Source organism: Panthera onca, chromosome C2 (assembly GCF_046562875.1).
Source record: "Panthera onca isolate mPanOnc1 chromosome C2, mPanOnc1 haplotype 2, whole genome shotgun sequence".
NCBI classification, from domain to species: Eukaryota; Metazoa; Chordata; class Mammalia; order Carnivora; family Felidae; genus Panthera; species Panthera onca.
This window is the reverse complement of record NC_138347.1, coordinates 48,545,961-48,572,323: the sequence shown is the minus strand read 5'-3', so window position 1 is coordinate 48,572,323 and position 26,363 is coordinate 48,545,961. Positions and strand designations below refer to the sequence as shown.

Here is a 26,363-nt window from a genome sequence, read left to right as displayed (position 1 = left end):
GCTTTTTCTGCTCTTAAAACTGAGGATACCTAGTTTAATATAATATCAAAAACAGGGGTTCTTTCTCACCTTACTGTATCAAATGCCACTCTTTTCACTAAAGACTTAGTCTCTTGGCTGGTGTAGTATCAGCTTCATTTTGGCTATGTCTGGTATGTGTGGTGAACAGACCCTAAAATGACCCTTTACTCTTCAGCCCCTCATACTTCCTGCCTCTTGGTATTACAGATGTGTGTAATCCATCTTTTCCCTGCCCTTTCTCCCTTAGAAGGCTTAGAAGCATTTTACTGTTAAGATGAATTTTCTGACATTTCATGCATTCACAAAAATCTCTTTGGTTTCTTTTATTGATTTTTATCAGTTCCTACCACAGTCTCTGAACCAGTTTTTCTTAGAACCGAGGCTCCAGGGACAACACTAGGTAAGGATACATTACATCCATCAGCACCTGCTTTTCCTGCTCATTTGAAACCCACTTCATCACCATCATAACCACAGCTTCTTCTGCTTCATGAGACTTTCATGTCATCCTCTATTGTCTGTTCAGTTATCATTCAGTTACTTCTTTGTCATTCTGTTACTTCTTAATATACTGAGGAGAGTTAAAGCAACTCATCTGTTTTTAAAGGAGCCAAGTATGAACTTAGTCTAGTATATGCATCTGCAATTTAATGCATGTGAAAGTACGGCATCTTAATCCACGTAACCTGTTAATCACATTATTTGTTTGTGAGTTTCAAACATAGGAGGGTTGGGGTGAGAGTGTCTATCCTTGGTCTAAGCTCTCCATGCCACAGCTGTTACAGTGTGGCATGATTCTTGTGCAGATCTAAATTCCTACAATTTTATTATGTGCATCATTTTGTGTTTTTGTTTTGTCATTTTAGGTAATGGTGTGGTCTTCTTTCAGTAAGGGGTGAAATAGAAATGAGCTCAATGATAATCAATTTAAATTATTAGTACCATCATTAGTTGAAATTCACCCTCCATCTTTCCCACCACCACGTAACTCAGTAAAGTTTTGGAACTTTTATCATTTAGAGATACTTGTGAGAATATCCTTGATATATAAACTCATGTTTCTGTGTGACTTATGTTTTTCAGAGTAATGTAAATGATATAAAGAGGCAATTATCGAAATGGGGGCAAATATATTAAGCTGAAAGGAAAAATTTTCTGAAACTCAAGAAATTAGAAGACATATAATCCTATCCACAGCTTCTGGAACTAAGAACACTCTGTTAACCTGAGGTTTTCTTCCTTTAGCTCCCAAAGTACCTCACCAAACTCACCCTCCACATCCCAAACTTAAAACCACAAGGAGTCCTGAAGCACTTGACACTGAGCTAGGTAAATGTATATATCCTGGTTAAGCCTATCCCAGTGGGGCCCAGAGAAAGTGAAGGGGCAAGTCAAAGTAGATAATGAGAACATGGTTGGAGGGGTTTAGATGATAGTGAATTTCTCAGGCTTGTGAATGAGAATCTTCTCTCTAAATGTTTATTTGATTTCTCATTCAATTCTTCTTGTTCTTGAAATGTTAAATGTGTGTAGTGGAATGAAATAGGTACAGAATGAATATATGTTTGGGTAAATGGGAAATTGTTTCTTGGTAACTACAAAGTCAAGTCCAAGTCATAAGGATCTAGGATAGGAATTGGCATTTTCTATAAAGGTCTTGAGAGCAAATATTTGGGACTTTGTGAGTCATGTAGTTTCTGTTGAACATTTTTATTTTTTTCCTTTTTAACTTTACAACACTTAAAAAATGGAAAAATCATTCTTAGGTTTACATGGAATATATGAAAATAAGCTATGGGCAAGATTTGGCCTATGGGCCATCATTGGTCAACCGTTGATTTAAAGAATCAATAATCAGAGTAGGCCAGAATAGTTGGGAAGGACTGAGCATTGAAATCACTATAGATTTAGATGGCTGGGTACAAAGGGGATGGAGAAGTACATAAAGGAAGGACACGTGTGGAGGGCCAGTGAGGGAAGGCAGAGGCTTTTCTCACTAGTTGAAACTCTAGGGCTTCTAAGTTTGATCAGAAAGGGCATTTTTCTGAGGCTACTGTTGCTAAATGGGCCCAAAGGACCAGTTGAAAGGTATTTTTAATGTTGGCCTAAGGAGTTTGAATTTATTTAGTAATTATCAATGTTTGTATATAGTCAGGCTTTGCCTGAGCATTGGACAGAGAGCTACCCTGCTATACCTCAGACTGAATGCCCGTCCCTTCTCCTGTTCTCTTAAGTATTCTGGTAGGCAAAGCTCACTGTCTCTTTCCAAAGACGAGTTCTTAGCAAGATTGATGTGGTCTATTTTGGTACATTACTTAGACTAGGATTATCAAAGAGTGAGACACTACAGGGGCACCTTACAGGGATAATTATCTACTACAAAGACCACTCCTACTATGTGATGAATTGGTACCCGCGTGCAGAGATGCTGTATCTCTCAGCTCAGAAAGTGAATAGTTTTTGCTTTGTACTCTAGACACATTAGTACTTAGGTACAATTAATTTTGCAGTTCTAAGATTGTATAAATATTTAACATTTCATTTTGTTTTTTATTATTTTTGGTCAGTTCCTGCTATAATCTTTGAACCAGTCACTCCTATGAAAGAGACTCCAGGGACCACATTTGGTAATGCCATTTTCTGACCTTCAGCAAGAGCTTTTTCTGCTCATTGTCAAACTGATTCCACTTGTCATTCAACTACATTCTTTATCTTATGAGTTGAACATAAGGCCCAAAATGATGCTTCACTCTCTTGTTCTTAAGAGAGTCATGCCTGAATCTAGTTGGGGATATCTTTTTGCCCTGTAACTTACTTTAAAATTTTTTCATGCCACCTTCTGTTTTTGTCTTAATCTGAGTTCTCTGCTAAGGCAAATATCATATGTTCATGTGAGCACCTAATCCTGATCTGTGCTAACCAGGCTATGACAGGGAAGTTGCTTTATATATCCTTTGTAGTACTTTTTATCTGCCTGTTTGTTTTTGTTGTTGTTAACTTTTGAGTAATATGTTTTTAGTGAATTGTCAATCAGATAATGTGATCAAGGACAGTAAGTTTAAATAGTAAGCCCCATCCTTAGGGTGAATCTGACTACCCCTTACTCACCACCATAGTTTAGAAATAGATGATTCTTAATCTTTTAAATGCAGTCAGGGTACTCTAGGAGAATGTGATAAAGGGGTTCATGACTGGCTCAGTTGGTGGACTGTGCAACTCTTGATCTTGGGGCTACAGGTTTGAGCCCCACATTGGGTGTAGAGAGTAAAAACAAATTTAAATATTTTTAAAATATATGATAAAAATACTAATATTGACTCTCTGCATTAATAACTTCATGTTTATGTCATTTTGACCCCCAAATATCTTCAATAACAAAGGAAGATACAGGAACATAGTAGGGGCAAATTTTTCACACTAGAAATGTATATATTTTATGAAATTCAAGACAAATCTGTCAAGCTTTAGAAAACATTTTTTTTTAAACTTCATGATTTGCAGAACCATCAACTTTAACTAAAGGTTATCTTTTTCCACCTCCAAAGACATCCCAGTGGGAATGTCATTCATAAACCAAACTTAAAACCACTCCAAGTCCTTTAAGATCCTGGGACTACACCAGATAAAAACTGAGTCCTTTGTTTCAGAAGCCTGAGCTTTCTATGAAAGCTTTGTTTCATAGCCTTATCTATTGAAAGTGTAAACCCACATAACCCTCTGATGAGGGAATCATGAAGAGTCCTTTCCCGTTCAGTGTTGGTGAGAAGTACATGTTTGGAAGATACATAATTTTCCTCTTGCTCAGGGTAGAAGGCAACATGTTTTACTTAGTCTTCAGGCTAGTGGAACACAAAAACTTTTCTTGCATAAAAAGCCTAGAGAAGGGAAATAAGGCAGGGTGCTTTCACAAATTCAAGGTTTTTGTTGGGTACATCAAGTGCTAGACTGATTATGTAAGTTATTGAAGAAGTAAAGCATCATTTTGGGCCTCAGTAGATCAGGGAAGGAGTTTGGGTCGTGACATCACATCAGAATTTGCACAAGTGGACAGGTGAGAGAGAACAAAGACAAAAAAAAAAAAATAGGACACGTTTAGAGGCCACCAGAGGGGCAAAGGTTCTGGGGCTTTGAAGCATCTGTCAAAACATTTTTTTGGTGATTCTGCATTTGGATAATACCACAGGAAGTTGAAGGAGGGCTTGAATGTTGCACTCAGGAGTCCAAAGTTGTTCTCATGAGCATCAGAAATCTCTTCTTTCCACACTGGATAAAGTTTTCCCTGCACTGAGTGTGGATGGGTGCTTTACGAGTGCCACAGACTGAGTGGGTGCCCCTTACACAGTCCTCTTGAGTACCTTTCTATAGATACAAGTCACAAAATCTTTCCAAAGATGAGTTCTCAGCAAGGTCTTCATAGCTATTTTTGGTTATTTGTATAACGGCTACTTGGATATTTAGGAATTTTTTCTGCAGCCGTAATTTGATAAACATGGTAGATGTTTTCTTTATTCAACACCCACTAAAGTGCAAGTTAGTTTTTTACATGCTTTTTCAAGATGGTTAGTAAATGCCTAAAAATGTGCTAGAGTCTACTGTATTAGATTCATATAATCCGCTATCTAGTAGAACTGTTTCCCTCTTTTGCTAAACAGAGACCACAGGTAATGACTATCTCAGGAGATGGAGAAGTCCCTAACTACAGTTAAGCCAAATCTGGACAAAATAATGCGTTTTCCTTCATATTAGTTTGCTAAGTCTGCCATAACAAAAGAGACTGGGTGGCTTGAACAATAGAAATATATTTCTCACAGCTCTGGAGGCTGGAAATTTAAGATGAATGTATGAATAGTTTTAATATTTCCCAAGGCCTTTCTCCTTGGTTTGTAGATGGTCTCATCTTTCTGCATCCTCACATGGCCTTTCCTCTGTCTGTGAGCATCCCTTGTGTGTCTCCCTATTCTCATATGGTCATGAGTCATATTGTATTAGGGACCTGCCCTTGCAACCCCATTTAACCTTCATTGTCTCTTCAAAGTTCCTATCTCCAAATACAGTGACATTTGGGAGTTAAGGCTTCAACATAAGTATTTGGGAGAAACACAGTACACTCCACATACCCTCCATCTATAAATAAAAATAATAATTCTAGAGGCAATGTTGCACTGGAAAAATACATTTTGAAGTGAATGTTGTAGCTCTTTATACATATTTTAAAAACTTCTTTTGCTTATTTTATTACTTCAGTTCCTGTTACAGATCTTGAACCTGTTACTGTTAGAACTGAGACATCTGGGACAACATTAGGTAATGATTCTGTGCCATTTGCCAAATGCTTTTGCTGTTCATTGTACATTCCATTCAGTCTCCATCTCCTAGATTTTCCTCCTTCATAAGACAGCCACCATCATCCTCTGTTGCCATTCAATCAATCCGAAGAATACTGAAGCCTCTTAAAAACAAGTTTCCTGTTGTTTTTATGAGAGCAGACATTAGCTTAATTCAAAACATTGCTGCCATTTGGTACGTTTGACATTGTCGTGTTAGCTCATGCTCCACTGAACAGTGTTCTGTGTTAGTACTAAGTTTAAAACAAGTTGGGATCTGTTTCTTATCTAGGCGGATCAGCAATAACAGCTACTCTTAGACTTCTTTGCACATCTATGTTTTAAAAAAACTATTTGTATGGTATGTTTGTTTCTTTGTTGCTGCTTTAAATAATGAGATGTTTTATTACTAACTTGATAGATAGGAAATGATCTAAATCTGCAATTTTAAATTATAAGCCTTTCCCTTAGTGTGACTCTAGCCTCCCCTCCCCTTGCACCAGGGTTGAGCCCTCCTCATTTTTTCCCAGTGAAGAAGTTCTGTGAGTGTTTAATTACAAGTGCTAATCTTCATGCCTTGAATGAATTACTCAACTACATACATGAGTTTGCCCCAAAGTACCATCAATGATAAATGAAGATACATTGGCCTAAAAGGATTGAAAATTTTAAATTACAAAAAATTGCCTAGAACTTTTGAAAATCTAACAGCTTTTGTAAAAACCTCTCCTCGATATCCAGAGCCTAAAGACCTAGAGTAACACAAAGTTTTTCTTTCTTCAGCTACCAAAATGTCACAAAGACCCCGTCGTCCACGTCCCAGACCTAAAACCACACCGAGCTCTCAAGTACCTCAGACCAAATCGGGTAAATGTGATTGCTTGATTTAAGGGTGAACCCTAGTAGCCTATCCCAGTGGGAACCCCAAGTAGTGCCAAGCTGTTCGTCACTCTAAGCCTGAAGTCATGAGGCATGGTCAGGTGTCTGAGAATATGGCTGCTTTGCCCAGGTGTCAGAGAATACGGCTGGTTGAGATATATTTGATTCCAGAATATCTTAGTCTATGTGAAAGTCTTCTTTTATATGCATTTAGTATATTTTTACTGTCAATTTCTGTCAAATTTTAATGATAAAGCTTCTTTAGAGTCAGTATATGTAGTTCAAGGAAACAAAAAAATATAAGGAATATAAATTACATCCCTTGCATATTTCTGGACCAATATTGAAAATTGCCAATATTGATGTGATAATGGTGAGTGATATGCCAGCTATGAGAGACTTTCTAAAAATAATGGAGTTGGGTATATGTTTGCATGATACATTAAACACTGACCTTGAAGAGGAAAAGACAAAGGTGATCTAGACTTGGACCTTGGGCCCACTACAGGATTTGAATGAATGGAGGGAAAAGTGAATCAAGGCAGAAGGGCTGGACATGTGGGGTGGTAGGGGATCAGCCACAAAGGCAATCCAGTGGGCCTAACACAGAATGTCCTACTTCCAGATGGCCAAAACAAGGTTATTGATGATGCTGCATTTGTAAGGGTCCAGGCAGACAGTTGAAAGAGAATTTTGAGGACCCAATTCAGAAGCTTGGATTTGATACAGGGACATCAACTGTCTTCGATTTCTACTTTATTTGGGCTTTGGCTGGACAGATAATCCACTAAGTATTTTAGACTGAGTGACCATCTTTATTTTGCTCTTTTATGTGTCATGATGAATTCTTGGAAAGATCAGCATAGTCTACTTCAATGATTAATTTTTATATCTATTTCAAACTTATAAACTGTTTATTGCATCCATGTTTACTTAAACATAGCAAGTGCACATTTTCAGCTTCCATAGAAATAGACTGATAAGATTTTTTTAAAGACCATTTCTTTTCCAAGGTTGTTAGATAAATGAATAAGAATATTTTCCAGTGCAGAGTTTTCCATATCAGAATCCATTATCTAAAACCTAGGATAATTTAATGTTGCCTTCTTTAAGGCAATCAAGATAATTCAAAGGCTAAGCCGAAGACCATGATTGTAATTTTGCCAAATGTGCAAAGAATGATTATCTACTCTTTCCTTAAGAGGTTATTTTTTGTTTTTGTTTTTGAGGAAGGGTCGACACACAAGTAGATTTGTTTGGATGTGAATGTTCTGACTTTTTGTGTATTTTAAAATCTCTTTGGTTTACTGTATTTTTTGGTCAGTTCCTGCTACAGTTCTTGAACCTATCATGCTTATATCTGTAATAACAGATATACTGGCTTTTCAACAAGACTTATTCTGCTTGTTTTATAACCCAGAATTTCCTCTTGTTTTATATTACTGTATGTCATTCTTTTGGGCCATTCATTTACATTCTTATAATTATGAAAACTCTTAAAACATATCATCTGTCTTTTCATAGAGAATCAGTCATTCACGAACGTACTTTAGGGCATTTATTTGCCATGTAATCTATTTTAAATTGTTTCACGTTATTTTGTTTAAGCAGTGCTTGCAGTTAAAAAAAAAAACTTTTTCAAACATACTATAGGTATCTACCTCTAACTTAGTTACAAGCCATTAACAGCTATCGTGAGGCCAAAAGAATCCATTCATTTCACATCTACATCTCTACCTTTTTTTTTTCTATTTCTGCAGTATTTTTTTTTGTCTTGTTTCTATTTAGGTACTAATGTGTTCTTGTTTTAGTAGTTATGTAGAATGTATGAAAGATTGAAAAATTGAGTTATAAATCTCAGATTTAATATGACTGTCCTTGATAATACATTAAAATTTAGCAATGGTTCTTAACCTTTCTGTTGTCCAATCAAACTGTTCTGTGACACTTTGATTATAATTACTAAACTTTATTTCTTTAATTAGAAATGGATTTTTTTCTTCAAAGACTATTCTGTGCTAATAGAAATTCGTAAAGGAGTATACATGACAAAAATCTCAAGCTGGAAAGGCAAATATCTAACAGGTTGTAGATAATCTCGAATCATGTTTTCACCTCTCATTGCTTCCAGAAAAGAGGTAATGTAGTTGTGTAGTAACCCCAGAATTTCCTCCTTCAGCTTCCAAAACATCACAACAGACACGCCGTCCACGTCCCAGACCAAAAACGACACCAAGTCTTGAAGTATCTCAGTCCAAACCAGGTAAATAAGTATCCCTGGTTTAGAGTCTCAGCAGCCTAACCCAGCAGGATCTCAAGAGTAATTCCAGTGGTTGGGAGTAACCAATAGGCCCTATTAAAGATATAACTCATGTTAAACAGAATTTCCCACTGTAGAGATGGCAAGAGGAACACAGTAGGGAGACAGCTGTGGGGCAACCAAAAGCCTCATAGCTCCTGAGTGAAATCTTCTCTATAACTGTGCCTTTTATTAACTTCCATTTGTCTTCAAAATAAAATTCCTTTAGAAAAATTATGCATATTCAGTTCAAATTAACAGGGTCTTCAGTATCACCAGGTCATATTAGTGTCTTTGGTGGGTGTACATTAGATGTGGGAGACATGTTTTAGTCCTCAAACCTGCAAGAAAATTGAGAACAAAAGCCTTCCTCAATAAGATAGAAGATGGCGTTAGAGAGCATGTATGCAAAGATGAGATTGATTTCTGGGTGCTCTCAACAAAATGTGCTAGGTACGTAAATAGGATCAGGAAAAGATTAGGAAATAGTGGGGCCTTGAAACCACCATAGTACATGGATGACTGGAAAGATAGGTAGGAATAAAATCAGAAAGACTGTATATATAGAGAGACAAACCAAAAGAGATAGTCTAACTGTAATACTAGTATAGAGAATGTCTGACTAGACCGTGGTCATCAAAGCTTACTGAATCTTGATTGGTCCATGGACTCTTATGGTGGAGATTCTTAGGCATCTGATGGAACAGTTGAGACTTAATCCAATAGACATCAGCAAATTCGTCTTTGCCCATGAGGGCATGTTCTTTCTTTGCTTAGAATAGAGGGATACCCTGTTAAATAGATCATGCTTTGGCCTCACTTTCTTTCCAAAGTTGTTAGTAATACCCACACATCCCACTTTATTACTTAAAATCAAATCATCAAAGGAAGAATAAGGAAATAGCTACCTGACTTAGGTATGGCCAAATTTGAGGAAATCAACAGTCTACTTTTCTAGTTTAACAGTTTGTAAAAGTTGTTACATAGTTCTAGAAAGCATATTAATAAGACTCATTTTGAAGCAAATGTCTTGAGGGTTTTTTTATTAAACAATCATTTTGTTTATCTTTAATGCTTTTGATCAGTTCCTACTTCAGACCTTGAACCTGTTACGCTCAGAACTGAGACTTGGGTAACAACACAAGGTAAATACACATGCTCCTCAGTAGGTGCCTTTCTTTCTGATTGTCAGACTCATTCCATCAACATCATACCTGCAGGTTCTTTTACTTCATAAGGTTACATCATCCTCTGTTGTCACTCCATTAAATTCTTCATCCTAAAAGTATTGAGGACTTTGTTCAAACAAGGTATTTCTTTTAAGAGAGCCATGCATAAACCTAACTCAAGTCATCTGTTGTACATGTAACCATCTGAAACTGTTTTGTCATCTTGTATGCTTTTTAATCATGTTTTGTTAAAGCTGGGTTTTGACTCTACTGACTATTATGGCATCGGGAAGTTTCTTTGCGGATCTGAAGTTCTTCTCTTTTGTTTTGTTTTTTTTTTAACTCTCCATGTATTATCTGTTCTTTGATTAACTTTTTAGTTAATTACATGGCCTTATCTTAGTAAACTGTCAAAGAGTTTGTATCTATCACCACACCATAATGTGTTAGCAGTGGAACTTACCCTTTTGTTCAATAGAAGAGTGCTATGAACAGTTGTTTCTTGAATAATTTTACATGACTCATTCTCAATGAACTTGGATTTATAAAAGAATATATACTATTATATTAAGGGTGAAAGTTTCAAATTAAAGGTTAATAAGGAAAATTTACTAAATGTAGTAAGTTTTAGAAAATCTGGAGTCATGTGTCATGCTGTCCTTAGCTTCTGAACTAGACTCTGTAGTAATTGAAGATCTTCCTTCTTCAGCTCCTAAGACATCGAAACGAACCCGTCGTCCACGTCCCAAACATAAAACTACACCAACTACTGAAGTACCTCAAACAAAACTGGGTAAATGTGGGTTTCTGGTTAAAGGAGTAAGTCCTAGCAGCTTTTGGGAGTCTGGGATTGATGCCAGTGGTAGAAGTGATAGCCCAAGTGAGCCCAGTGAGGGTGGGGGCACTAAATGATCTGCGCTGATCCCCCTGTTGAGTAAGCAAAGGAGAACATGATTTGGGGAGACATGTGTGGCAGCTGAATCCCTTGTGCTTTCTGCATAAAGATCTTCTATTTTAATGTGTATTTTATTACTTTTGCTTATTTTGTTCCATACTTCTCTAGCAGACAAAATGTCTTAAATAGAACCAGTCCTTTTTTATTTCAAGAAACAGTGTCTTCCATTTCCCCACAGCTACATCAACAGCTGTGAGGATATCACAGATGTAGCCTGCTTGTTTTTACTTCTCAGGCTGTAGTGTAGTCAAAGTCAAAACCTGCTCCAACAGGAAGCATTTAAAGATTGAACCAAGGCGATGTGTCTGTGCAAATCAAGATTATTTTTTTGCAGGGGTTATAAACATCTTTGAGCATAGAGAGAAGTTTGTGAAAGACAGGAATAAGGAGTTAGAAATAAAGTGAGTCTTAAAATCATGGAGTTTAACAGAGACAAAAAGAAAGGAGGTATTGAGGCCAGCCAGAAGGCACAGGGCTCCTGGAACAAGGGAGATACTGCTTCTAAGTGGTAAAGATAGGGCTGAGTTTGGAAGGGTCCATAAGAGCAGTTGAAGAAAGTTCTTGAAGGTATGACTCAGAAGTTTGGATCTGACCCTAGTAGTATTAGTGGTCTTTCCTGTGATCTCTTCCACATACACAGGGTACCACATTTTTGTGATTAGAGCAGAGAGCTGTTCGACTGGGTACCACACACTGAGTGGTTGTTCCTTAACCTGATTGGTTATTAGAATGATTTTGCATCACATGAGGCCTATTTCCACTTACGAGTTCTCAACACGATGAGCAAGGTTCACTTTGCTTTGTTCTTTTCTATGACTCCTTTCAAATATAAGTGCCATTCATTGTATCCATCTTATTTAGACTTGCTATTTTCTTAAAGCTTCCACAGAAAAGCCAATAATTGCCGGGACATTTTCATAAGTCTCTATTTGGTAAAATGTCTACACAAGTTTCCTAGAGCAGTACTTGGAATTAAGTACTTAAACACCTAAGAGCATATTGTGTTGACATTGAAATGCTTACCAGATTGATAGGTCAGCTATCACTGACTATCTCGTAAAAGAATATTTACCTGGTTATAGGGTGACCAAATATTTTATACATTTATTTGAAGCAATGTTATACTGGTTAGATTTTAACTTGCTGACTTTTCACAAGTGTTGACTTCATTGCTTTTCATTAGTTCCCACTACAGATCTTGAAGCTGGCACTCTCAGAACTAAAGCTCCAGAAATCGTGGGTAATGAGAATGTGTGTCCTTCAAATAGTGCTTTTCCTGCTCATTGTCACGCCATTGTGGCCACAGGTTCTCCTGCATCTTACAACCATTTCAACACCCTCTGCTGTCATTCCATTGTAGTCTTTATCTTGAAATTATACTAAACTCTATTTCAAGTTACCTGTTAAACTTAAGAAAACTGTGAGTATGCTAATATGAGGACATCAAACTGCCATAACTGTTTCATGTGATCATCTGCATGTGCTGAAAAGCACTGACTGCTTTAAGCTTCTTTTCAAACATGAATTTCCATCTGTCCCTTATTTACACTGCTTCTCCCTCCTCAATTTTACAAATGTCATGATCTTTAATTGTATTACTTTTTATTGTATTAGGATCTGTGTGATTATATTGATGGATCTATTGTTTCAAAACAAGATGCTTTTACATAATTGTCAAAATTTTAAATGTGCCTAAGTCTTGAGACTTTAAATGAAAGGCTTTTCATGATAGAGTACGGTAACTCTTTCATGAGAAGGTTAACAGTATTTAACTTTTATTGAGTCAAGGATTACTTTGAAACTTTGAACACACCCTATAATGTGTTGATCCTGATGCTTTCAAATAAATAAACTCATTATTGTACCCATGATTATTTCAATAATAGGCATTTATCTCAACTTGTACAGAAGTACAAGTAGAATGATAAATGCTTTTTTCAGTAGAGTTAGAAAAGTATATATTATCTAACTGTAAGAAGTTTGTCTAGCAGAATTGTGCATATTAGCAACAGTCAGATAATCAAACATCTGGGAGAACTTGTTGACCACCATGATATTTAGCAGAGTACAATGCTGTATCTATCTTATGAGTTTAATGGGTACTTTTCCACAGTGTAGTCAAATCTGCAGAGGAAGTGTCTCTTTTCTGTTAGTCTTGAGGCTTAAAAATTGACTCTTGCAGTTAGCCTTGAAGTGAATTTTTTAAAAAAACTCTTTGGTTTCTTTTATTATTTTTGGCCAGTTCTTCCTACAGCCCTTGAACCTGTCACTCTTAGAACCAAGGATCCAGAAACAACATTAGGTAATCCAGCATTTGTGAACAGTTTTTTCCGGCTCATCATCAACCCATTCTATCCTAATCATAATCACTTTGTCACCATCTTTATAAGACTGTCTTGTCATCTTGTGCTGTCCTTCAACTTTAATTTTCTTCTTGAGAGTATTGAAAACTCTTAACGGAAGTTACCTGTTGTTTTTAAAAGCTATGCATGGATCGCTTCTCGGCCTTTTGGCTAAGATCAAGTGTAAAAGCTATGCATGGAATAAGTCAGAATATCTGTCAACCATGTAATCTTGAACTTTTATCTAAACGGGGCTCAAATTGAAAGCTGAGTTTCAAAGTTGGCAATGTCTATATCTCCTCTAGACCAACCAAACCATAGCAATTCACATGGTATCATAGATTCTTTGGAAATTTTCTATTTCTTGGTGTGAACCTAAGACCCCACTACCTACAGCTTGGCCATGGTCCTTTTCTGCTTTTGAGGTTAGAGATTTATGAGATTCCTCACTCCTTGACTTAATTTTATGTGTGAGTTTTATCTCTTAAGAATCTGCAGTGATTAAAGAAATAGTTAACAAAATAGAAAATATTTCAATCTTGAAACACATATGCCTTGAACTTCAAGAAAATATAACATATTTTAGAAAATCTAGAGCCTTGTTTCCAAAACCATCTTCACAGGAGTAATCCAAAGTTTCATCCTTCAGCTCCTAAAACAGCACAACGAACCCGTCGTCCACGTCCCAGACCTAAAACCACATCAAGTCCTGAAGCACCTCAGACCAAACGGGGTAAATATGCTATTCCATGATTTGAGGGGTGAACCCTAGCAGTCTGCCCCAGTGGGGTCCCAAAGAAATGCGTCTGATGGGAAGTGACAGCCTTCAAGGCATGAGAGGTATGGTTAGCAACTGCTTCTTGAGTGAAATTTTTGGTCTCTCTAAAGATGTGTTTATAGCAAGACTGGCATAGTCACTGATAATTACTTATTGCTATATCTGCATTTAAACACATGATCTAGTTATTATGGTCATGATTACATAAGCATAAGTATTATTTCAGCTTCCAAAAGTTGTCACAAGTTACTTTCATATATATCTTCATATACATTGTCTAAGCAGATTTTCCAAAGCAAGCTTTCATATTGGTTAGAGTCAGAATATCAAACATCTTAGAAGAACCTCATAGTGACCATACTAATCTGCATAGCAGAATTTAAAGGTTGTGACTACTTTCTGCAATGACTTGTTCCTGACTCGTTTGACCAAATTCTCAAAAATAAACTGGTTCCTGTCAATTCAAAAGTTTAAAAAAAAAGTCATTTGAAACGAATGTTTTGAAAGAAAAATTAAGATTTTTTTAATGTGCATTTATACTTTTTCATGTTCCTGTTGTTGCTTTTGGTTAGTTCCTGCTACAAGCTTTGAACCTGTTATTCATAGTTCTGAAGCTCCAGAATCAACGTTAGGTAATGATTTTTGTGACCTCATTACATACTTTTTTATTCATTGAAAACCTACTCTATCACTGTCATGGCCAGAATTGCTCCTGCTTTCTTAGACTGCTCTTGATCTGTTTCATACTTCATCTTATATGTAGTCAGGATTCTTTTTTTATTTTTATTTTTGAGAGAGAGAGAGAGAGAGAGAGAGACAGAGACAGAGTGTGAGTGGGAGGGGCAGAGAGAGAGGGAATCACAGAATCTGAAGCAGGCTCCAGGCTCTGAGCTGTCAGCACAGAGCCCGTCGTGGGGCTTGAACTCATGAACTGTGAGATCATGACCTGAGCAGAAGCTGGACGCTTAACTGACTGAGCCACCCAGGCGCCCCATTAGTAGTCAGGATCCTTAATTCAAGTGCTGCCTATTGTTTTTAACAAATGTCCCTGGACCCAGGAAATCTATCTGCCATTAAACTTCCTTTAAAATTTCATTCTCTGAAGTGTCTGAAGTCTAAATTACAACCCATCTATTTGGTAGTTAGATCTATAAAATGATAACAATTAAATACCATGAAATCTTTCTGATCAACTTACTTTCTATAAGATTTTTGTGACATACGCATTATTCTCTTCCTATTTTCAGTGATTGTTTTTCCCTGTTATATTAAATTATCTAAAAAAAAAAAGTGCTTTCTGGAAGTGCAAATAATAGTAAATACAAGCTACAGTCTTTTCCCACCACAGAAGATTTTGGTTATTCTTTATCTTCCACCAAGCTTAGCATTGATTCTTAATCTTCACTAACTAGGAATCTCTGAGTAATTACATTAATATCTATTCCTCTAATTAACAAATCTTGTTATTTTGTTTCCAAAACACTGTCAGTAGTGATAAGAAACAGATTAGTAAAATAAAATGTTTCAAACTTAGGCAATAAACTCAAGAAAATCTAATGTTTTAGAAAACACAGTCTGTGAACAGTGCTTTTGATGGTTTCTAGACCTATAAACACAATAGCAACTCGATTTTCTTCATTTAGTTTCAAAAACATTGGGGGGAAAATAAATCCTCCTCCCAAACTTTAAACTTCTGAAAGTTTCACAGCAGGAATCAAGAAAGTCAGTGATTTCTAGTTTGAGTCCTTCCAGCCCATTTCCGTTGGATCCCAGGGATGACGGTGATGTAGTTTGTTAACTTTCAATTCCCACCTCTATACCTTCTAAGAGAGAGAAGGCACAAATTGTAGTTAGTATCTCTTAATTGCATGTTGACCAAAAGGATCATGGTTGGGGAGATTTATATAGTAGCCAAATTCATCATGTGCCCTGCAGAAGGATTATCTCCAACAAAAGATGCATCTTATTAAATTCTCTAACCACTCTATTTCATTTATCTTTTTTTTGAAATTGGCAATACTTATTTGGCTTACTAAACAAAAATTTCCTTGCCCTCTGTGTTCCCAGAACTATATTAGCAGTTGGGTGGGGTGAGGTGAGGAACAGAGATAGAGACCAAAGTAAGAACATGTTTCACTTGCTGAGAAGAGTACAATATAACTGTGAAGAAACACTGTTCTCAAGTTTGTTTGTTTGTTTTTTTTGTTTTAAATACGGCAATTTGCTTATACAAAAGCAGCTTGTTTAATTGGTAAGAATATAGAGAGAAAATACTTAAAGGAAACAAAGATCTATGTTGATTGATAGAGAATAGTTGGGCTTTGAAATAACTTCAGAATTTTGCATTAGTGGGCAGGAGGGTGGAAACTGCAAAAATAAAACAAAAAATCTCAATACCTATTGAGATTACCCAAGGGGGAGGTCCAACTAGAACACAGAACAAAACACGCCAAATGGTACTAAACATGTTGGTAATGATACTGTCATAAAATCAGCTGTAGGAAGCTCTTAGAAAGCCCTTGTGGGAATTCATATTCAGATACCATAGTGAGAACCTAGTTTTTTTCTCAAATAGGCTCTTGCATTTTATAGGATGCTTAAGATCAGGGGTCAGCAAATTTTTTATGTAAGGATGTTAGATGGTAAATAATTTAGACTTGTAGGCCATTCTCTGTTGAAACTACTTGATTCTGCTGTAGTATCTCAATTGAAGGCAACCAAAAGCAATATGTAGATGATATGGAAATATGCCATGGATCATCTTAACTTGAGGGTGTTGTTGTATTCCTATAAAATTTTATTTGGTTTTTATACCATTTTCACATGTCATAAAATATTACTCTGAAATTTTTTCTGTCATTGAAAAAATACAAAAACTGTTCTTAGCTCACAGATCAGGCCAAGGACTGGATTGGCAGGGCCATAGTTTGACAATTGCTGTTTTAATAATGTATACTCTGCATGGCTCTCCATAACCGTGTGATTTTTGAAGATCTATGTATTTCTATCCATTGCTACCTTTATCTAAAACCTGTAAAAATAAATTTTCCATAATTACTTTGACAATTTAGATGCTCTTCTTTCAGCTCCCACTGAACTGCAAACTCTTACTTTGAAACCAGTGACATCACCAAGCCTAGAAATGACACAGAGTCAACCTGGTAAATAGACTGTTTTATCTGTCTGGGTACACTGTGAGCCTCAGGGGACATTTTCCAAGTGTTAAATTTTCAAATATAAAAAAAAACAAGTAATACACATTTAATAACTCGATGCATTGTACATGCTCTTCCCATGATTGCATACTGGTGTTAAGTTAGTTACATATTCATGGCAATTGTTATTCACCTGATAGACATATTTATCTTCATTTCATTGTGTATACTCTGTATCACATAGAGAATAGTCAAGTATGTGGATTAAGCAGTCAACAAAACCACTTAGAAGAATTGATTTTATCCCTTATTTTTCACTAACAGTTACAAACTTGTAGTTCTCTTTAGTAATAAGCTAAATGTGTGCTCTGTTCTGTGAAAAGAAGGTTTGTTCAGTTATAACCATGAAGGAGGGAGAAAGTTCTCACTTAAGCACAGGTCACAAAACCACCCTATACAATACTGCCCTTCAAAAATGAAAACAAACATTTTAAGTTAGGAATTCAGTAGCTACTCCCTGGCATATATTTTGAAACATCAGATCTTTTTCCAGCATAGGGTTATAATTCTTTTCATCTCCTTTGTGTATCTTCTAATTAATTAAATGACATTTTTGTGCCTGTGATGGTACAAGGTACGGTTGTTAATAGTTACCTACAACACTTTCAAAATTAGGAATTCAATTCAGTTATTTGAGCTTCCCATCATGTTATTAATAATACTGTTATTATCATAACAGCAAACATTGAGCATGACATGCAAACAAAGTGCAAGACACTTTTCTAAATAGTATTTAGCTTGTGTGCATTCCCAATGCTGGCAACAACCCATTCTTGATCAATTGTATCATTTTGTGTTCTCTGCTAGTTTCTGAAGTCCCGGAATTCATTACATTAAGCATTGAGTCATCAAAGGAAGCTATAGGTAAAAAACATTTTCCCATCGAGAAGTCAGGTATATGTGCTTTTCCATCTCATTGCAGAAGTCATCTTTGGATGCCCTCATGCTTTGTGACATTTCATAGCTCTTCACATCTTGTCTGTGCTCATCCAGTGAATCTTAAAAGTCAGATATTACATACAGCACGTTGTGCTAGTGTCTGCTGTATTGCTATGCACGTTTCACAATTTTCTTAGTTGCCTTTCACTCTGAATGCAAAATTTAACATTCTCATCATTCTTTAAATATGAATATGAACATCCTGTTTTTCATTTTTATATTGTTTTTAGGTTTCATCCCCATGCTTTTTAAGGACTCTTTGTCTTTTTATTAGTAGAATACTTAATCAAAATATGTAAGGAAGTGAAATTACCTGCTTTACTCCAAGTAGAAATTGCTGAAGACCCTGACAGTTACCGTGTGTGTGTGTGTGTGTGTGTGTGTGTGTGTGCGTGTGTGTGTACCCTTGCCCACACTGAACACTGCCTTCATTATCTGCCTTCACCTCTGCCCTCTTAAATTGTAGTCATTTTCCTAATCTACCAAAACGTTATTTATTCTCATGAATATATCTACTTAACTAACCTCTGTTTACAAAGTCAACAGTGTTCTATTACAGTGTTTTATGAGCTGCCCACCACTAACCAGCCATTCCCTGTTTATTCCCTAGCACCAACTGTAACAGATTATCTATATCCCTCTGCCAAAGCACCACTCAGTCCAGAGGAGCCAAAGACTGCAGGTGGTAAAGGTTCTCATGCTCTCATTCATTTATTCACCAAATTTTTAATTAGCATCTGTTATGTCCATGGAACATGGAAGTTCAGGCTGTGGTATTCGTTCTGCAGTTGAATTCATTTGAAGAGCAATAGCTTCCCAAATTCTTGGATTCTTAACACTAAAATGACAACTGACTCTCTGAACACAGAAATTCTGGTTTTCTGTGGTATCAAAATATGGAACATAATGGCATTTGATAGCCAGCTACTGACAGTTAAAACATAAATATTAGTTGGAAAATTAGTATTACGGAATAGGATTTCCCCCTTGTTTCTCTCTTTTCTTCTCTAAATCCATCGTCCTATCTATAAAAAAAATACATGCAAAGAGAATGAGATGTGTTGACATTCAAGAAAGATATACTTAACTATAGCTTAACACCTTAAAGTTTTCTAAAATTGTTCTCCTTTGTTTTGATACAGTTGTGGAATCTATTACAAATGTGTCTGAACCACCTGAGACCACGCTAGGTAATGACACACCTCAGCAGCTTTTGTTCTCATTGCCACCATCACCTGAGAACCTCAGGTTCTCTCTCATTGTGAATTCATGTTGCAACATCATTCTTTGCCACTGCAGTTAATTTTCTTTCTAGGTGCTTCTGTTTGTAACCATTGTCCAAAAAGTTTCTTCTTCTGTTCAGTTTTGTATCTAGATGTTGGTCTCTTTCTTTACTTAAGTCAGTGAAACTTTGAAATCTAAAGCATCTTTTTCCTAACACTGAACATTCTGCCAGCTTGTATTGTGTCGAATATTTCAGTTTTCTTTTTGTATGATGATCCATTTTATACTTTCTGCCCTAGCAACGTACTTTCCATTAACACTCATTTCATCACATTCGTTTACATGTCTGATTTTTTTTTTTTTTTTTTTTTTTGCCACAATTCTAAGTGAAATTCAATGCTTCTTCATGGGCTCACACTTTAACATTCCTTATTACTTTGGTTTGCTCTTTAAGGTTACTATCTTTCTAATATTGTTCTAGTAGGGTTGAGGAGGTACTAGTTTGAAATGAGGACTTAAAAGTAAGGATATTGCTTACTTTGAAATTATTTGGTAATCTGGCATCTCAGCATTTTTTAAACTAAACGCATTATGAAGAAGTAGGAATGCTATTTTGCTACAGAGTTGCAATTTCTTTTTTTTTTTAATTGTTACCATCCTTTCTGTCATCAGTACTTAAAGTTTGTGAAGCACTTTCATAACCCCAGGTACTTTCCTTCAATTATCATAGAGACATCTCCTCTGCCTTTCCAAACTATAATCCTACCCAGCCCAGATGAGCCTCCGACTGAACCGGGTAAATATTATTTTGTATTTCATGTAGAAGGTGAGTGTTTGCAGAATTTATAAGAATGGAAAGACAGTATGGGCACTGTAGACATCAGAACACCTAACTTAATCACTCTGCTCACAGTCTTTGATGGGGGATCTGACTTCCCTGATGCCCCATTTCTCATCCTAATAGACATTCACTTGGCAGCGTTATGAATATTCTTTAGGCTATGGCTGAAAAGCCCTTCTGAGCTACTCTGCAAATGTTTCAAACAGGAAATAGTATTGTTGCTGGGAAATAACATTTATATTCCATTTTTATATATAAATATGTATCTTAATTTTAAATACTTTATCATCTTAACTAGTTTTACAAGTCCTGCGGTAATGTACAGAATATTTTAAGGTATCTAATTTGTGTTGGAGATTAACAGATTTCACTGTGTGGTCCCCATAAAGGGGTACAATTGGCCAGTCACCTTATCATTATTCAGGCCCTTTACTTCTTTCTCCTCCCCTTTCTGCAGCAGTTGGACCTTTCACTGCATGTAAATAAGAAAAACTGACGTGAAACCAGCTACTTAGCAAGTCGTCAAGGTTTACTTGATGGTGGAATTTGAAATACAGGAAAACAGATCACCAATATGGATAACTAAATGTTTGGCCTCTTACAAGGAAAAATCCTCTCAATATCTATAGGCTTTCTTAGCGTGATAGTTTATCATAAATAAGCCCAAACTTGTGTTTTGATTGTTAATAAGCTATTTCATATGGCTCTATTTCCAAAAGAGATATGAATGTTAATTTTATGCATTGTCCTCTAAAATATCTCATTAAATTTTGCCTACCAAATTGACAGTTTAATTTTTACTGAAATATCACCTTAACCACATTAACTGACTCTGTGCCAGTCATCTCTAACTTCTCCAAAGTTTAAGTAGCTGTAATGATACGATTGGAATGTTTCATTGTGAATACTATTAGTAATATCTACCTCATACCATGGGAGAAGCAAATAGCCCATCAGGAACCTCAGCAAGCCAAGGAACTTGGTAGTCAGAAAATCACAAGACTGAAAGAAATTCTAGAATCACAGAATTTCAGTATTGGAAGGGCTCTTAAAAGTCCTGTTACTTTTGAGAGAGAAGCTGAGGCTGTAGACTGAGTGATTAGCAAAGGGAGCTCTTAAGCCTTCAGGCTCCTAAACCAGCACAATCTCTTGCATATATTGGTGTTCATTTCTCTCCAGGCGATCCCACTGAAGATTCCACTGAAACCACTGCATGCAGACTCGATAGAAACTTCTAGTATCTAATAACTCTTATTTTCAGCCAGCTTTCCTTAGGTGCCTGAAACCCAGTGACCTTGGAAACCATTTTGTTTCTCCTAAGCTGTTTATACCAAACACACTAGAGTCCATACAAATGTGTTTCCATAAACTGCAACCTTGCATTTGATAATTACTTTCCTCCAGCAGGATATACTTCTCATTTTCTTGGTAAAGAAACAATTGATTTTTACAGTGACTGTCCTAGAAGTACTGCAGGAATCGCCCAACAAAGGAATAACTTTCTCAGGAATGTATCCTTTGAATTTCTATTCAGTTTTTCTTCCCCAGCATGACCAGTGAAAATTGTATTATGTTGACTAAGATTTTTTTCCATTAGCACTTGGTATTAAAATACCATTCATTTTCTAGGTATATTTGGAATGTGACATACCAGCTTTGGTTTTAGAAGAAATTGTATTTATCTGCACTTAAAATTTTATAGCAGATATTATTGTAAAATAGTATGAACTTGTAATAAGGATGAATTCTTACTATGAAATTTATTTTTAACCTTTTAAAAGGTATTTGAAGTAGATATTTCATCTGCTGGCTGAATATCTTGGATATCATTTAATGTGCTTTCTTGTTTTGTTTTCCATTATAATAATATAAGAAATTTATCTCTCTTTGTTCTGTGGTTCTTTGAAAGCTTGATTTGCATTAGCTGCTGTGTATTTAAGACTTCATCTTTGAGATCCTAGAGGCTTAGATACTGTGATTCTTGAAGCGCTTAAGAGCTTCAAACCTATATTCTTTTTTTTAGCTCCCAAGCAGATACCACGTGCTTCTCCCAAACCAAAAACATCTCCACGTCCGAGAATCCCACAAACACAGCCAGGTAAAGACATGTTTTATATTCTGGCCTGAAGAATTTGATATTATTGGATTTGTTCTATTGAGTTATAGTTGGGTTTTTCACCCTTGTAAAACAAGTCTTCCTTTGAAATACAAGAAACATTTACATCTATTTGTGAACTTCATCAAAAAGTATGTGATTGGAATAGCTTATTCCAGAAAGCTTCCCTGTTAATACATTATTTGAAGAGGGAGCTGGAGAAGAATGGAATTTCTTCAGAGTAGCCCGCCTATTCCCATCGCCTCTCCGAGGGTGGGAATATTTGCATGGTCCTGGAATGTGCTTCCCCCTGCCAATTACTTACTTACTTACTTACTTACTTACTTATTTATTTATTTTTACTTCCAGTAGATTTTATTTAATAGTATGTCATGAAGATTTGTTTTTATATATATATACTCTCCTATAACATAATGATAATATAATATTGCTTTGGCTGTTTTGCTGTAAAATTGTGATAAGGACCTGAACAAGAGTCATTATAAACTGTTTTTCATTCTGTTCAAGACACTCTTCTTTGAATATGATTAAATCTAACCCTAACTTCTCAACCAAGATTTTGTCCAATTTTTCCAACTGCCTTGGAGGATGTCTAGTTGGGGCTACCCTAAACTTGACATGCCTCAGAGCTCATTATCTTTTCCTCCTTTCAATTTCTCATTTTTGTCTGTGGTAGGTTCTCAGTATTTTAAATCTAATTTTTGCTCCTCTTCCTCCCCGCCCTCTGCAGTCCATCTATTAATAAATATGATACCTTCGTTTCTTCGGAACATGTCTAGCATTGGTTCCTACTACAAGCATGTACTGGTGTGTTGTCTTTGATCTTCTTTTTTCTCTAATTTCAAATTATACCACCCCTCAGTGCTTAAGTGATTAACTCATTTCATCAGTTAGTCACTCAACAAATATTTCCTGCATTCTGTGGCCTGTGTGCCAGACATGGGATATGAGACAGAATTGTATCCATCCATGGTCAAGGACTTTACAGTCTAGGCTCATCATATAAATTTAAACATATCATTTATACATGGTCTACTTCCAAAAGTTATGAGGGTGCACCTACTCAATTTACTAGAAAAGGAGCCTTCACTACCACTTATGGTCTGGGGAAGGAAAATGTGAGCACCATCAAAATTATGCTTAATCGAGGTAGTAGTTCTTAATTCCTACCACTGATCCTTTAATCATATGTCAGTATCCCTACCAAAAGAAAAAACTGTAGATTTGGGCATGGTCTTTAATATCCGATTCTAAGAGAAATTTTGCCTATCATTTTTTTTCTCTTAAGGGAAATTCCTTAAAACACAGTTCTATGTTTGACATCTAGCTAATGATTTTAAATCTGCTTTAATGTATTTTTAAGTGTGTTTTCTTTAATTACTAAAGCTTTGCTATGACAATAGTATGATACATAGTGTAAAGGTACCATGGCCAAAATTCCCTAGAATACAAAATTTAAAATAATAACAATAAATACACTGGAAGCATTAATACATAATAAATACTATGAAAAACAATGATTAGTAAATAAATAATGATTAATGAATAGAATAAGAACAAAAAAATCAAAGCAAGGATATTAAATTGGTAGAAAATTAAAATCTGACCTTAAAAGCTTAACAGATAAAATGACATGAGAAGAAGCAGCTCTCAGCTTTTTATTTAAATGTAAAGCATAGAACAAAAGTAGTAGAGAAAGGAGAAACAGAAGAAAGCATGAAAACTTGATGAATGTTGGAAAATAAAAGATGAAAAATAAGTGCTTGAGTGTTAAGACATTGGGAATATAAATTCCTGGTTAGTAAAATTTTTAAAAGTAAAGGAGATATGAGGTAACAAAGAAGACATTTGTCATTTTATCTTTTTGAGCTACATACTCTGTACTTATAGAAATACATGTAGTAAATCGGGAGCTTACTCTAACTTCCCATCATTCTAAATTTCAAGATTGTTTAATTTTTATTTAGACCTTTAGCCAACCTTGTTCAACAAGATATGCAACTTCATAATGGATAGATTCATATGTTCGATGCATTCCACTCTCTAACCCTGAAATTTTGGAGTGGTTGTCAGCCCATAACAAGACAGCCTTTTGATTCTGTTCCCACTGAGGCAACACTCAGCACACCAGCATCTCCTGTGGAAAGTAACTGCAAACCAAATACTTCTAGCTTGTCATTGCACTTAATGCAAGAGAACAATTTGGAAAATTGATTGTGAAGAAGTAAGTGTATTCTAATTATTCCCCTTCAAAGCGGGTAAAATTAGGAATTCCCCTACCCAAGAGAATGATCTTACTGAATAGATCCTAGCAATGTTTGTGTAGCATGTATACGTATGTATCACTAAATCTTTCAAAGGTGAATAATCAAATGCTGGTACTTTCTCCCTTACCCTTGGCTAGATCTTGTAAATTTCAAAAGGCCGTTTGGGAGAGAGAATGTTCTGTGCATATGTACAATACCAAATGCAAATTATTATTGCTAGACTGTAAAGGGATCCCTGACAGTAGAGTATACAACACCAAGTACAACACAGTGTGATCACCTGCTAATTTTTTCAGATTGAAATGCTATAATTGGGCATGCTACCTCTCTTCCTATTTATACTTAGATGGCAAGATTTAAGGCAAAGTGGAATAAAAAGTTTGGAACAAATTATCAAAGGTATTTTGTCATTGAATAAAGGTTTTTTTTAGATTCCTGTGTTCATAGGTAATAGTCAACAACCCATTATTAATTTTATCCCAATAAATCTTACAACCATCAAAACTATGGGTGCTTTGGGTTTATGTAGAGATGAACAACATGAGAATTGGAATATACTCAAACCTTTCACTATCAAATTTGTAAAAATCTTCTAGAAGTGGAAAGAATTTTTATATAGTTCTCACATCATTTTGACATTTCATGTGTAATTCTCATAATCACCCTTTAAGATAGGTTTATTATTTCCACCTAAAAAATGAGGAACAAGTTAAAATGTGACCTCAGCACCAGGATCTAGAGAGCCCAAGTGTTTGAATCTAGTGCTTCTGTCTGGACCTAAGAATTCAGTTCAAGTCTCATCTCTGGTACTTACTACCATGTAACCTCGGGCAGAGAGTCACCAACCCAAGCTACTAAAGTGAAGCTCATAATTCCTCAATCATTATGGTGAGAATCAAAGGGCACAATCCTTATAAAACCACTTTTGAAATTATAAAATGAGCTGTAAATAAATTAGATCTTTTTTTTTTTTTTTTTCCTGGTATCAGCACCTCATTACTCCAAAGGAGCAGTTGTGGGAAGACCATTTTAGTTTGTGAACATGCTCATTTAAAGATTGATTTGAGGGCGCCTGGGTGGCGCAGTCGGTTAAGCGTCCGACTTCAGCCAGGTCACGATCTCACGGTCCATGAGTTCGAGCCCCGCGTCAGGCTCTGGGCTGATGGCTCGGAGCCTGGAGCCTGTTTCCGATTCTGTGTCTCCCTCTCTCTCTGTCCCTCCCCCGTTCATGCTATGTCTCTTTCTGTCCCAAAAATAAAAATAAAAAACGTTGAAAAAAAAAAAAATTTAAAGATTGATTTGAGCCTAAGCATGGCAGATAGTGTGGAATTCAAGCCTACTCACTGTATTATCTTCTCTTTCTGCTGTTGTCTGAGTTGACTTTAAGCTTGTCTTATCCATGCTTCATTGGCTTCTACTCTGATTTCACTGAATTAATCTTCACAGAAAGACATGAGGGTGGATTCGATGAGTCAAACTTCGAGAAGAGTGCTCTTGCATTAATTTAATTGCTGTCTCTTCTGAAATAAAGATTTTAAAAACAGAACTTTCTCCACCCTACCCTTATGCTGAGTCATATTTTGTGGTTTCTCAGATAACATTTTTCTAAAAGTATCTGGAATTCTAACTGATAAATATTTAGAGCCTAAGGTTTATTTTTCCATATAACTCCCATTTCAATACTTCTTTTTTTAATCAGTGGTCAGGAATACACTCTGTCATATCTTACATGTTAAGCATGCCTGGGAGATACCGAACCAAAATGACTCATCATCTGAGTTCTCTCTTTCAGCTCGTAAGGTGCCTCAGCGTGTTACTTCAAAGCCAAAAACGTCACCAAGTCCAGAAGTGTCCTATACTCCACCTGGTAAATGATTTATTTCATGTTTAACTCAACGGCATTCTGTCATGCTCTGCTGCAATGACACCTGAGATCTGATAGATGTGAGGTCAATACTTGACTTATGTTCAAATGCCATGTTGAATCATCCATG

The 26,363-nt window shown here is 36.0% G+C and overlaps 1 protein-coding gene across 32 annotated transcripts in view; it reads left to right on the top strand.

Moving 5' to 3' along the window:
* The window catches only part of ABI3BP (ABI family member 3 binding protein), a 256,453-nt gene that overhangs the window by 158,972 nt on the left and 71,118 nt on the right, over positions 1-26,363 (top strand). For 13 of the 32 annotated variants that reach the window (XM_078452941.2, XM_078452937.2, XM_078452958.2 and 10 more), the window contains 19 exons: positions 362-421; positions 1,267-1,350; positions 2,589-2,648; positions 5,266-5,325; positions 6,129-6,212; positions 8,404-8,487; positions 9,609-9,668; positions 10,402-10,485; positions 11,831-11,887; positions 12,890-12,949; positions 13,639-13,722; positions 14,340-14,399; positions 16,839-16,928; positions 17,790-17,846; positions 18,532-18,603; positions 19,064-19,111; positions 19,876-19,941; positions 22,010-22,084; positions 26,162-26,236. In XM_078452941.2, the coding sequence (XP_078309067.1) occupies positions 362-421; positions 1,267-1,350; positions 2,589-2,648; positions 5,266-5,325; positions 6,129-6,212; positions 8,404-8,487; positions 9,609-9,668; positions 10,402-10,485; positions 11,831-11,887; positions 12,890-12,949; positions 13,639-13,722; positions 14,340-14,399; positions 16,839-16,928; positions 17,790-17,846; positions 18,532-18,603; positions 19,064-19,111; positions 19,876-19,941; positions 22,010-22,084; positions 26,162-26,236 (1,320 nt within the window). The remainder of the gene's footprint in view (positions 1-361; positions 422-1,266; positions 1,351-2,588; positions 2,649-5,265; positions 5,326-6,128; positions 6,213-8,403; positions 8,488-9,608; positions 9,669-10,401; positions 10,486-11,830; positions 11,888-12,889; positions 12,950-13,638; positions 13,723-14,339; positions 14,400-16,838; positions 16,929-17,789; positions 17,847-18,531; positions 18,604-19,063; positions 19,112-19,875; positions 19,942-22,009; positions 22,085-26,161; positions 26,237-26,363) is intronic. The other 19 variants (XM_078452967.2, XM_078452966.2, XM_078452956.2 and 16 more) reach the window with 12 other exon arrangements.